A 14068-nucleotide genomic window follows, 5' to 3' on the forward strand; every position below is an offset into this window, starting at 1 on the left:
GGGAGCCAGTGCAGCGGACATGGGGGGGTGGGGGGGAGGGGGTTTAGAGTAGACCAGTGGCTCTCAAACTTTTTTGGTCTCAAGGTCACCCCTTGAAAAATACCTTTTTTTCATCCAAGGCACCCCTGAATTAGGCCTCCATAAGATAAATGGTACAGTAAATGGTGCAACTGTATATAGTGCCTTTATCCAAGGCACTTTACATATACTGTAGAGCAGGGGTTCTCAACGTTTTTGGCCGGGGACCCCCGGAAATGCTTTGGCAATGTCTCGGGACCCCCGCCCCGCCCCCTCCCGACCCCCAATATAAATTGACTGCTACAATAACCTTAAACCATTTTGGGCGGGAACCCCTTTTGGTGTTTTAAGCATTGTTATAATTTAGCTATTGAAAAATAGCAGATCTACAAGCTCATAGCGCGCCACCGAGTGGCGCGCTACGAGCTTGTAGGTCTGCTATTTTAGAAAAATCGTGAAAATAAAATTTAAAAAAAAATCTGAAATTTTTGGAAAATAATTTGGGGACCCCCTAAAATAATTTGGCGACCCCCCGAGGGGTCGCGACCCACGGGTTGAGAACCCCTGCTGTAGTGCATTACATTCACCCATTCACACACACACCCATTCATACACCGATTGCGGTGGAAGCCATATGCAAGGCACCAACCAGCACATCAGGAGGAATTTGGGGTTCAGTGGGTTCAGACACTTCGACATGTAGACAGGAGGAGCCGGGATTCGAACCGCCGACCCACGGATCATTGGATGACCTGCTCTACCAGTCGCTCTATAGGTTGCTTTATAGAACCCTACATTTAATGTAATATTACTGTAAGTACATACTGTACCCCCCAAGATACAGTATGTGTCACAAGGAAAACTTGAGAGAATAGTAGTTTCAATTACAACAGATCTATTATACTGTGAATACAATATATTACATGGAGTTAAGGGTCTTGCAAACGTGAAGCAAGGAACTCAGGCGTTGTTGCCTGGATCAACACAGGTCTCCTCCAGGTCTGCTCAAGAGGGGCGCAACAACGCAAGCAAAAAAAAAAAAAGCTAAACAGAATCCAGTCTGGTGAGTCGCGGGCATGTGCATGTAACGAGCACACGCGCAACAAATTCACGGGACCGCGCTCACGTAAATACGACTTCTCCGAGCAAAAACGCAGGTCTCATTGAAAATGAACTATAGGCGCGTTTTATCGCTCCCCGTTTGCAAGGCCCTTAAGACATCACTGAGCAGCTCCACAGCATGGGAGGCACAACGGTCTCCCTGCTCAAGGTATAGGAGCGAGAAGGACCTTCCTTGAGTATTGTGGTTGCTCGAGAAATGGTCTCTCCTTCTTCAATGACCTTGACCTGACCCTAAGTCAACTGAACCCCCCACCCCCAACCCCCCCAAAACAACAACAACCCCCCCCTTGACACTCAGGAGTCAGGACCCAGCAGCATACAGGCATGGTGCGCTATACTGGCAAGACCTCATGTGAACATGTCTAACCAGGGACGTGCAGAGAGTGTTAGAGAGGCAGGGGCTGAAATCCCGTAAGAGGGCACTTTTGGACAAAAATAGCGAAAATAGCAGATCTACAAGCCCACAAATAAAACAAAAAACGAATAATTTTAGTTACTCCACTGCGCCCTCTACCGATATTGCCAAGAGAAAACCCTCATAGAGAAGATTTTTCCTTCGGGTGAAAAGAAAATCCCTTTCTGGGCAAAAAGTGCATTTATATGTGTGGTGGGGGGCTCAAAGTGCATCCACTAAGGAAATAGGCTTTCTAATTACACAACCCGTCTTTGTATTGGCGAGTAGGAAAAAAAGTTATTTTTATTTTCGCTACAGAGGGGAGGCTGGTCTGCATTCATGCGAGCCCCGGAAGTAGACAGTAACATAGCTCTAAATGCGACGGCATTAGAGCTATGGACCAGAGCTAGATTCTCAGGTAGGTTGTTGCCAAGATGAGTCTTGTCACCTCGGGGTGATCAGGCTTTTTGCACCCCGGGCTGCTAGGATCTAGGCTACAACTTGTTCTTGTTCAACAATGTTCTTTTTTGAGTGGTGCAACCACTCCAAGGAACAGCAATGTCCGTGTCCGTGTGACACCTATGTGACTCGTGTTAACCTATGTTTGTGTGTGACTCATGTGTGACTCATGAGTACCAGTAGGGACGCTGTCGTGCCAGAAACAGAGAGAGAGAAATAGTGCTGCACTGTTGCCTGCTAATGAGAGAGAGGGGGGGGGGGGGGGGGGGGGGGGGGGTAAGGGGGGGAGTTGCACCACTCAGTTCACACGGGTGTGATTTTTTTAATAATGTGCACTGCCAACCATACTCATATGTGTTTTACTTGTCTTATTGATGCCATTTGTTGATGTTTATTTTACATTGTTTGGTTTTAAGTCCTTAGTTTTGAAAAGAGCTTTATAAATAAATGTATTATATAAAAACATTACTTTGGAGAGGACTGCACTATTGCGTTCAGTTAAAAGGACAGTGATTGACCTAGCTTTGCCTTTAGATTTCTGTTCCTCGCTGCTGTTTCAGTAACATCCTCATTCTCTAGTCTAAGACTATTGGAACGCTACTGCCCTCATGTGGCAAGCTCCATTATTGGCCACACCTGACATTAACATATATATTCTAAGCCAATAATGTCAAGTATATGATTATTTTCAGTTCTATAGCAAATGGCTAACGCTGACCCTGCTGTGTTGGTCCAGAAAGTGGTGTTTGTGGATTATGAGGAGGGTCTGCTCTGGAGACAATGCAGACAGATCTCCAGTCGCCATATCCCTGCATGCCATCACATTTTTATAAATGTTTTAAATGTTGAATGATTTAAATATGTTAGGTGTTATATTGTATATTTCCAACACATATATATGCAGTCACAATAAATACAAAAAAATAGCTGCGCAAAGGAATACCATAGGGGCCAAAGCTTCTGCCAATAATTTGTTGAAAATGTTTTGTTGAATGATTCAAATATGTAAACAATTTGCAATGAGTGCAATATGCCATAGTGACAGCATGCAGGGCAATTAGCTGCTGGTCATCAGAGGTGTCTTAATACCGTCAAGAAGATTGAAATAGTCACTGGAACTGAAGTGAAAATTCCCAAACTTTTATAGTTTATTTTGCTGAGTATTATTAAAGCAAGATGGAAAGTAGGAATAATGGACATGAGAAATAGGCCTACACACAGAGGTGGTGCCAACAAGCCTCATGAACCAATAGTCTAGCCTGGCTAATAAGCCAGACCGAATCAGCCGTTGATATTAGTCTGGTTTATTAGCCAGGCTACCAATAGTCACCCTGTCACATCAACCCTCAACCGCAGCGCGCACGCACGCACGCACGCACGCACGCACGCACACACACACACACACACACACACACACACACACACACACGGACAAAACAAACATTAAACTGTCTGTTATTGTTAATGGCATTAATTGTTTGTGTTAGGGACAAGATGACGTAATTTTCCCTTCAATGTCAATGGCGTTTTAATGTTTGTTTAATGAAAAAACTTAATGATTAAGAGCGTCTGCTAAATGCCTAAATTGTAAATTGAAAAACAAACATTAAACCTGTATACGCCCCTCAACAGGGTTTTCCCCTATCAAATAATACTTTGAGAAATCTACTATTAATGTCTGGCCTCACTACATGTCTACAACCACCTTTTGAATGTGACGAGAGAACTATTGAACTTTTATTCAACCGCACGCACGCACGCACGCACACACACACACGCACGCGCACGCGCACACACACACACACACAGTCACACACACACACAAACCAAAGGGTATAGGTGTTTACTTTCATTAGTTTATTTCAGAAATCTGACATTGAGTTTTAAAAATAACTGATCAGGTACTGAACATGTTTGAGGAACACAAACACTGTAACATGTCTCCATGGTATTGCAAGGTTTCCCCTCTATCACCACTAGGGGGTGCCAACTATTTGGGCAATACAATCAGTATACTATAGGCTCATTATTAGATTATAGGGCTTCTTTCAAATAGTTCCAGATAATACAGCTTGTTCCTTTTAGAAATATAGATTTAAAAACAAAACAAAACACATTTTTCAGCATTTCAAACCTCCTCGCCCGAAGAGATAATTGTAATGTTTTTTTAATTCATTTTCAGTGCTAAAATTCCAGTGTATGTACGCTTAACAAATAGGGATTTATTCATATAATGCATGTATACATATTGACATTGGTATTTATTTATTTTTGCTTTCAAGGAAGAACCACCTGTCTCCACAACGCATTGTGAGCTTGTAGATAAATCAGATTGTAGCCAGAAGATGCTCTCATTGCTGGTGAAGCTTTCAATAGCAGACAAGACCATGAATCAGTGCAGGTTGTCAACATTTTCGGGTGGTCAAGGAACTACAAAATACAACTTAATATGTCTTTGGCCGCAGTCTGCCATGGGATACGATTCTATGCCAGGGAGGGACCAACCATGAAAGAAGACCTGTCAACATTTTGTCTAAATGTTTTGAATCTCTGCAGTCTGTACTGTACCATAAGGCCTGACTCACACCTTCGCATCTAGCATACAACATTGATGCATGCTAGATGTAAGAAAGGGTTTGTTTACATCTTTCCCCAATGCATTTCCAATGGAAGTCACATGGTTTGAAACAACATTTGTGTTGTACGGCTTTCGGCTGTGTTTCGACTGCCCCCCACAACCTCATACAACACAAATGTTGTGTCAAACCATGTGACTCCCATTGGAAATGCATTGTGAGCTTGCATCAGTCAATAAGTCTCATACAACAAGCATACATCAATCTGTTGCGAAGGTGTGAGTCAGGCCTAAAGGTTATCAGCAGTGGTGGAAAGTAAGTATACTTTTACTTAAGTACTGTACTTAAGTACAATTTTGAGGTATTTGTACTTTACTTTTACTCCACTACAATTAGTTGCAAACTTTAGTTACTATAGTTACTTTGGAGATTTTAATTTTGATTAGAAAACATACATTAACCACTTCAACCATATACATTTCGGGCCATTTGAAAATAGCCGATCTACAAGCTCACAATGCGTCGCAACGCGACGCATTGTGAGCTTGTAGATCGGCTATTTTCAATAGATTTTGTACACATTTTGAACTTGTGAACATTCTGCACAATGAGTACTTTTAGTACTTTAAGTACATTTTGATGCAGATACTTTTGTACTTTTACTCAAGTACATTTTAAATTCCGTGCTTTTACTTTAAATCTAAATTGCAGTATTGGTACTTTTACTTAAGTAAAACAATTGAGTACTTTTTCCACCACTGGTTATCGTTATGCATTGTCTCACAAGTGCCGTTCATACTAGGCAGTTCATGCTAGTGCCGTTCATACCAGGCAGGCATGTTTATGGTTTACCATATCTAATATTTCATGCACTTCGAGAACTCTGATTACTCTGAAGAGTAGCGTGAAAAGTACTTTTTTTGCATTTTAAATATATATTAAAAACATGTTTAATAATACCGGAGAATTAACATTTTTTATCAGGACTGTTTATTCTGATCTATTTTGAGCATTTTATTTCTTTATTTATTTGTGTGTGTTTGCGTTTTCTTTTCTATTGTTGTTCCGTCAAATGATTGAAAAACCGATACAATTTCAATAATAATAAGACAAATCACACAAAAAAAACATTTCAGATACCAAAAAAAAGTATCTTCCATATCATTGCCCTTGAGAATACGATACCCGATACGGCACGCGATTGCAAATATCAGGCCAACATATATCAGTCAATCCGGTACACGGACTGTAATTTACTGGATTTCATTTGCTAGCTGTTGCTTATATCCAGTGTGAGGGACATGCTGACTCCCGTCATGGTGTCAGATCATGCTGTTGTTGTTGAGTTTGGTCCATTCAAAGATGTCCTGCTCGCACACAATGTCTGAGTTGATGAGGAGGTAGCGGTCGCCCACGCAGAAGTGCTTTTGGCAGGCGGCGCACTTGAAGCACTCCAGGTGGTACACCTTGTCGCGCACGCGCATCGTCATCTCGAACGCGCGGATCCTCTTCTCGCAGGACGCGCACAGCCCGTCCTGGCCGAACAGCCTGGAGGAGGAGGAGAGAGGAGAGGAGAGAGTCAGTCGGAGTTGCACTGTCGATATTCACCCGTTTATGTGGTACTATATATTATATTATATATCTCTGCTGTCGGGAAGAAACCACCAATGTTCACTTTTCAGGAAATTAAAAATAAAAATAAATCAGAAAATGAAGAAAACCTTATATTATTTAAAACAATGCAATACTGCCTGATCGAAGTTGGTATTTTGACTTTATATTGCCAATGACTTGCATGAGATGGAGAGAGGTGGTGGAGTTAGCTGTTTTAGCAGACAGTTTGAGGATCCAATGGAGTTAAAGGTTTTGTCCAAGGCGCTTTTTTAATACTTTTCATTGGTTCAATATTTTTTAACAAACTGATGTAAGGGGTGTTCAATAGCATTGATTCATGAAAAAATTAAAATCACACCCGTGTGAACTGAGTGGTGTAAGGTCTGTCTGACGTAATGAAATCATGTCTGACGTAATGAAATCACACCCGGATGTGATTTCACAAATGGCTTTTTTTGTGCAGAAAAAATGAGCATGGTTGCTATGTTCACCCTGTTCACCCGGGTGTGATTTAATTACGTCAGAAATTATTTTGAACATAGCAACCATGCTCATTTTTTTCTGCACACAAAATCCAGTTGTAGGAGTGGTTTACACCACTCAAGCAACAAGCAACAACAGCAACAATATTCTGTTTAGGACATAATGAGGTTTCCACCCGACAGAGATGACATCATACATCACTTACCCCTATAGAAAGGTACAATTCTAATCACTTTAACCCGGGTGTCCCTATTTGGGCATATCATTATATAGGCAAAAAAAACCTATTTCAAACATTTTTCAAAAATGGCCCAGATTTTCCAACAATTTCAAAAATAGCAAATGGCAAAAGATAGTGTCATGATGTGACACGTTGTGAGCTTCAAGTGACCCTTTACTGAGGAACTCACAGAGTGGCTTCCCTTCCCACGCCCATGCTAACCCCTTTCGGTGTTAGCATTATGTTATGCTTTAGCTATTGAAAAATAGCAGATCTACAAGCTCATAGCACGCCACCGAGTGGCGCGCTACGAGCTTGTAGTTCTGCTATTTTTTTAAAATCGAAGAACCACTGACATAGAAACATAGCTTTTTTAGAAAACTGTCAGGATGTAGAAGACATTTTTAGAATCTGATCCCAGGTCAAAATGGGTTAATCCCTTCGACCCTGAGCGAACAACCGTCGCGGCTCTGAGGACGACACTAGCAGGTGTCAATCAGGGAACGGAACCTGTCAGCGGCGATCACCTTCATCGACTTCCAAAAAGCTTTTGACACCCTACGACAGTGGTTCCCAAAGTGGGGTCCGGGGACCCCCAGGGGTACTTGAGGGAGTTCCAGGGGGTCCCCAGCTAAATGTTAGTTTGGAACCAAATGGACCCTTGTGGGTCTGTAACTCTGAGAGTGTACAAATGGACCCTAATGGGTCCATTTGGTTCCATTTGTACACATTGATTTTACAATATAAATTGGGGGTCCCAGAGATAGAAATGCTATTAAATGGGAGTTTGTAGACTAAACGGGCCCTTGAAATAAAACGGGTTGAGAATCACTGCTAAAGCCGTAACAATCTTATTCCCTGGCATGTCTTTTCAAATGGGGGTCCGTGGGCTAAAAAAACGTCAATTTGGGGGTCCTTGACATGAAAAAGTTTGGGAACCACTGCCCTACGAGTCCCTGAGAAGGAGGTCCAGATGACAGAGGCAAGCAAGCTATAGCCAGAGGTTTCTGACCCCCCCTGATGGAAAAACGTTGACATCCTCACGTGTGTGTCCTACATACACGGTCGGTGACACTCTAGCTGGCCCCCTTCCTGTTTATAGCGATGGAGGACCATGGCCAATCAGTGGCAGAGAGGAGACACTGGGGGTTCGGTTCACACTGGTCCCAATGAAGACTAAGCGAGTAGACATACCATCATGATGACTATACCGACCTCGACTACGCACATGACATTTCCTCGTGTCCAGTGTTGTTTTTGGCAGCAAATTTCTGTTTTAGTTTTAGTCATAGTCTTGAATGAATGAAACTTAATTTAGTTTTAGTCACATTTTAGTCACCCGGAATGTCTTAGTCTAGTTTTAGTCGACTAAATATCATAAGATTTTAGTCGACTAAATCTACTGTTGATTTAGTCGACTAAAATGTATTTTGGCGGATCTACAAGCTCACAACGCGACGCGTTGTGAGCTTGTAGATCGGCTATTTTCAGCATGCAACCAAGTATAAAATGACTTGTACTGGATCACTAGTCCCTTCCTAACATTTTAGTCTAGTTTGTATCTGTTGACGAAATTGTCAATATATTTAGTCTTAGTTTTAGTCGACAAAAACAACACTGCTCGTGTCTCGGACACAGCAGAGAAAGGAAGTGAACTACTACTGGCCAGTAGAAATGGAGTGCCTCAAGCTCAATGCCAAGAAAACAACAGTTATAGCGTTCAAATGGTTAGTTCAGATCTTTGGACTTAAAGTTGTAGTAAATACTTGCAATTCATATAGTGGTTGCAAAGGTATTAATTGATTGCCTGAGTCCCGTGGTGGGAGTTCTGCTCTGGTTTTGGTGAATATTATTTGTTCCGGGCATTCGGTGGGGGTCACTGCAGGGGGCCACACATAAAAAATAAATTAATCCACAAATCTAGCGTCATTTGTATTGTTGACATATTTCTAGTGCAACTTTCATTCAAATTTGACCCCTCAGTCACATGGAACTATGGTTTTGTGCTGCTGCTGGCATAGGTGTGATACTGGACACAACAAATTGTGACAGAGGGGTCAAAGTTGAGCTATATGGTAGAAATAGGTCAACAATACAAATGACACTATTGTTTTGCGGATTGATTTATTTTTAATGCGAGGCCCCCAGACCCCCATGACTGACCGGAACTACTTAATTATTCACCAAAACCAGACCAGAACTCCTACCATGGGACTCAAGTCACTCAATCAATGAATACCTTTGCAACCACTATATATTTTGGTGCCCAAAAGGTAGATCGCGATCTACCAGTAGATCACAAAGGCTGTGCAGGTAGATCACATGACATGCCCCTAAAGAGTATTTCATTTAAATATATTGAAGAGAAAAAAAACGATTAAAAAAGAAAAAAACATTTCTCCCCCTCTATTTCCCATTCCAAGTGCATTTGTCTTATACTGTACAGAATGTAACACGAACTCTACTATTCCGAAGCCCCCTCAGGTACATATTTAAACTATTTTCAGCAATGGTATAATAATTGATTTGGTGGGTAGATCTTGCCGAGCTGGTCATTTTGAAAGTAGCTCTCAAGTCAAAAAGTGTGGGCACCCCTGCCCTAGAGCTTTACGTCCAAAACTAAAAAGAACCCTTTAACACACATGAGGACAAAAGCATTGCCACTGCCAACGGGACAGTGAGTGCTTGAGGCAGTCAAGCTATAGGACTACAAATATCTCCTTGTCTGGACTGCTTTGACGGAACCGGATCAGAACTCGACTGGAATGCCTTGTAATGGGAGTGTGGAAATCTGACATGGGAGAAGACCTGTGTCAGTGCTGCTGTATGGGGAGGCTGAGACATGGACACTAGTCTAAAAGGACCCTGAATGGCGTCTACACAAAAATAAGCTAAAAAATGGCACTTGGAGAGGAGTCACATCATGGGCGGACCACATCTAAAATGTGGACCTCTATACGGGGGGGCCTCCCACGGGTCTCAGAGCTAGAAGATTGAGGCTGGCATGCAGGGCCCTGCGTCAGGCACCCACCTGGAGCTAGATGTGAGCAAACTGACACTGTGGGAGCCAACCAACCCAAGGTACAGCCAGGAAGGGCAAGAGAGGTGCACACAACCTACATAATAGAACACACTGCAGTGCTCAACGCCCTGATGCTAGACAGCAGGGTGTGGAACGCGGGGTGTGCTAGTCCGCATTCTCTCAGTGCCTATAAGTGATTAAATTAAACCACTAGTAGTACCTTAACCCATTTAGGCCTGACCTCGATTTTTTTTTTAAATCTTCTAAATCCTCCAGTTTTCTGAAATAAATATTTTCACGATTTTTCAAAAATAGCAGACCTACAAGCTCGTAGCGTGCCACTCGGTGGCGCGCTATGAGCTTGTAGATCTGCTATTTTTCAATAGCTAAATTATAACATAAGGCCTTATCGTACTTTTCTTTTCTACCATATATGTTGGTCATTCCATTTTTGTACTATGTTGGACATTACATTTTGAAGGTTGGACATTACTTGGAGCACTGAACATTATGGTGTATGTGTATATGAGTATGTGACAAATAAACTCTTTGAATCTCGAGTCCTGATTAGATTAGAATTTATCTTGGTAAACTAATCACACAAACTGCCAACACACACACACACACACACAAAAAAAGAAAACAAAATCAGATGGGGGTCGGTCCGCGACATGAGAAGTAAGTAAGCCTTGCCGAGCCATATCTCCTGTTTCTGTATAGCATGTGTGAGGCAGCTTGATGTACATAAGTACACCGCCTGGACATGATGTACGTGTAAACCCCCTGGACATGACGCTAGTATGTCACGGGACTACCTTTTACGCAGAGCCTCGGTTTCGATGGGCGCTTGTTTACTACCTCAAACCCTAACCTAACCATAACCCGCAAGCACGGAGCAGCGCATCCCTCACCAACCTTAATCCGGTGGTTTTAACGGACCCCTCACCAACCTTAATCCGGTGGTTTTAACGGACCCCTCACCAACCTTAATCCGGTGGTTTTAACGGACCCCTTACGAACCTTAATCCGGTCGCCTGTAAAACAAGCGCCCCCTCAGTGACCATCGACTACCAGGCTCTGCGTAAAAGGTCATCCCAGTATGTCACAGGGACCTACCCCCAATCTAACCCTTGATGCTGAGTACCAAGCAGGGAGGCACTGGGTCACAAAAGAGTCTTTGGTATGACCCGGCTGGGGATTCTCAGGGCACTGAGGGCAGACACCTCTTAACCCATTTAGGCCTTCTAAATCCTCCAGTTTTCTGAAATAAATATTTTCACGATTTAAAAAAAATAGCAGACCTACAAGCTCGTAGCGCGCCACTCGGTGGCGCGCTATGAGCTTGTAGATCTGCTATTTTTCAATAGCTAAATTATAACATAATGTTTAAAACAGCAAAAGGGGTTCCCGCCCAAAATGGGTGAACCACAAGGCCACTGTCTGAGCAGGCATGAAAAGTGAATCATCACTGCTTCTAAAAAGGTCACAATGTGTTTTTACGATACAGAGTTCATGCGGTCCGTACCTGAGGTAGTCTCTCCGGCAGAGCTTCCTCCCCAGCTTGTAGTAGAGCCGTCGGCCCACCTCTCCCAGGCGACAGCCACACAGGTCGCAGCTCAGGCAGTCCTCGTGCCAGTACTGCTCGATGGCCTTGAGGAAGAACCTGTCGCCGATGCTCTGCTGGCAGCCGCCACAGTTCAGCAGAGACGGTGGCATCTGGAGCACCTCGTCCACTGGCTCACTGCAGGGGGGGGGGATTAATAATGAATGCCAATAATGAATAATTATGATAATTTCACCCACATACGAAGCCCAGTCGACATATATCACATGTAAAAAAAAAAAAAAAAAGTAATAATACAAAAATAATGGGGGGGGGGGGGGGGTAGTTTAGGGCAGTGGTTCCCAAACTTTTTCATGTCAAGGACCCCCAAATTGACACTAATCATCCCGTGGACCCCCATTTGAAAAGACATGCCAAAGAGAAGATTTTTACGGCTCTAGCAGTGATTCTCAACCAGTTTAATTTCAAGGACCCCCAGTTTGACATGAATTGGTCTACGGACCCCACATTTAATGGCATTTCTATCTCTGGGACCCCAATTTATATTGTAAAATCAATGTTAATCTAACTGTGAGAGTGTACAAATGGAATCAAATGGACCCGTTAGGGTCCATTTGATTCCATGTACACTCAGAGTTACAGACCCACAAGGGTCCAGTTGGTTCCAAACTATCATTTAGCTGGGTACCCCCTGGAACTCCCTCAAGGACCCCTGGGGGTCCCCGGACCCCACTTTGGGAACCACTGGTTTAGGGCAGTGTTAAAAACTGAGACGAGAAATGTTCGTCGACTACCCTTTTTTCACTGACGAAAACTATAATGAAAACTAAATAAAAACTAAGCTATGATGACTAAAACTGACTAAATATATTGACAATTTCGTCCACAAAAACTAGACTCAAATGTTAGGGGGGGGACTAGTGGAGATCCAGTTTTATGCTAGGTTGCATTCTGAAAATAGCCGATCTACAAGCTCAACACGGCTATTTTCAGCAAGTGTAAAATCAGCCATTTCGATGGCATCAAGGCCCATAAAAAGGCATTTTAGTCAACTAAATCAACTGTAAAATAACATTTCAAATAATATTTCATGACTAAAATATGACTAAAACTAAGTGGAATTGTATTCAAAACACTATGAGCTCATTTTGATTTATAGTTTTAGTCAGTCTTTTGAATAATATATTATCACAATGTCAATAAGGTTTTTGGTCAAAGATATTGTGGCATTTTATTTTTCCCACATCACCTACAGCTTTTCATCAGAGATTTGATCTTTTTAAAGGGCATGAAATCCAATGTGAAGACTGTCCAAATAAAGTTGATATAGGCCTACATTAGTATGATCAAATGTTGTTACAGCATATATCCTCTTGGGGGAGCCATTACTCTGTTACAGTATTAGTGATAGTGGCAAAACAAGTTATTTAAGACCACTTTCCAAAACGGAAATTAATTATTGAGTTTCCCCATTGGTACAGTGTGTACTAATACGGTAGACGAAAATAAGATGAAAATGACAGTATTATGTAAGCTGTACTACATCCCGCAATTGTTAAGGTAGACTGATTATCTTGAGCATTTTATTGTAGGCCTATAGGCTATTATATTCTTGCCAATGCCTGATTAAATAAACATATAGCCTACAAAACTAAGATTTCAACAAGATACGCTATTAGTACACAGCAGTTATGTAAGCTATTAGGTGTGATGAAAGTGTTAAATTGAGTCTGAATATTATATTATTGACGACAATATTAATATATGACTTACTCATTGGCTTCCATCATCGTCTTTCTCTCGATCGCTGAGGCCATGTCAGAACCATAGGCGGTCCAAGCTGATCCAGGAGCGAGTTTCCGAGTAAAAAAAGCCAGTTTACCGTGTGCGTGTGTGCGTGCGTGCGTGTGTAACGGTAGACATGGGACCTCTCTCTCTCTCTCTCTCTCTCTCTCTCTCTCTCTCCCTCTCCGCACCTGCGCCGCAGACAGAAGCTCAAAACTGGCTTATTCTGTGTGGTGTAGCCTAAATAATTATGATAATTTCACCCACATACGAAGCCCAGTCGACATATATCACATGTAAAAAAAAAAGTAATAATACAAAAATAATAAAAATGCAAATAGCCTATAAAATAAAAAACGATTCCATTCCAAACAATCCGCTAAAAAAAACGACCAAGGCGCTGCTAGGTCATCGTTTCCTGAGGCGTTGATGAGGATAATAATAACCCGCGATGGCATTCATTATTCTCCATGTCACTGAAAAATAATCCTACCGCCACTTGGAGGAGCGCACCAGATCTCACACGTCTTTATCCAAATTGAACGTGTGTGTGCATCTATATGTGAGTGTGTAAGGAGCGGAGCGTGTTTCCGTTCTCTGGTTGTGTGTGGTGTGTGGTGGTGTGTGGACGCAGCGTTCCTCTACACTACATGGAGCCTTTTATTGTGCAGCAGCAGCAGCTAGGCAGGCAGGCAGCGTTTGGTTTCCTGTCTGTTCCTGCATCACGACCGCTTGACACAATGAGGGGAAATGGTTCTTAAAGTGACAGATAGCGACAGATAGAGACACTGCAGCTGCCATGGGGCTGCTT

The 14068-nt window shown here is 42.5% G+C and overlaps 1 protein-coding gene across 2 annotated transcripts; it reads right to left on the reverse strand.

Moving 5' to 3' along the window:
• Window positions 1–5407: 5407 nt before the first annotated feature.
• Window positions 5408–13680, reverse strand: lmo2 (LIM domain only 2 (rhombotin-like 1)). Of its 2 annotated transcripts, none has more exons than XM_079501451.1 (3): window positions 13246–13680; window positions 11434–11645; window positions 5408–6117 (listed from the first exon to the last, which is right to left on the reverse strand). In XM_079501451.1, exons 2-3 carry the CDS (start codon window positions 11622–11624, stop codon window positions 5892–5894), a joined length of 417 nt encoding a protein of 138 aa, XP_079357577.1. In that variant the 5' UTR covers window positions 11625–11645; window positions 13246–13680; the 3' UTR covers window positions 5408–5891. The 2 variants fall into 2 exon arrangements, with proteins under 2 accessions (XP_079357577.1, XP_079357576.1); XM_079501450.1 differs by having other exon boundaries at window positions 11434–11649; window positions 13246–13678.
• Window positions 13681–14068: the final 388 nt, after the last annotated feature.

The sequence above is a fragment of the Electrona antarctica genome (assembly GCF_951216825.1).
Source record: "Electrona antarctica genome assembly, chromosome: 5".
NCBI classification, from domain to species: Eukaryota; Metazoa; Chordata; class Actinopteri; order Myctophiformes; family Myctophidae; genus Electrona; species Electrona antarctica.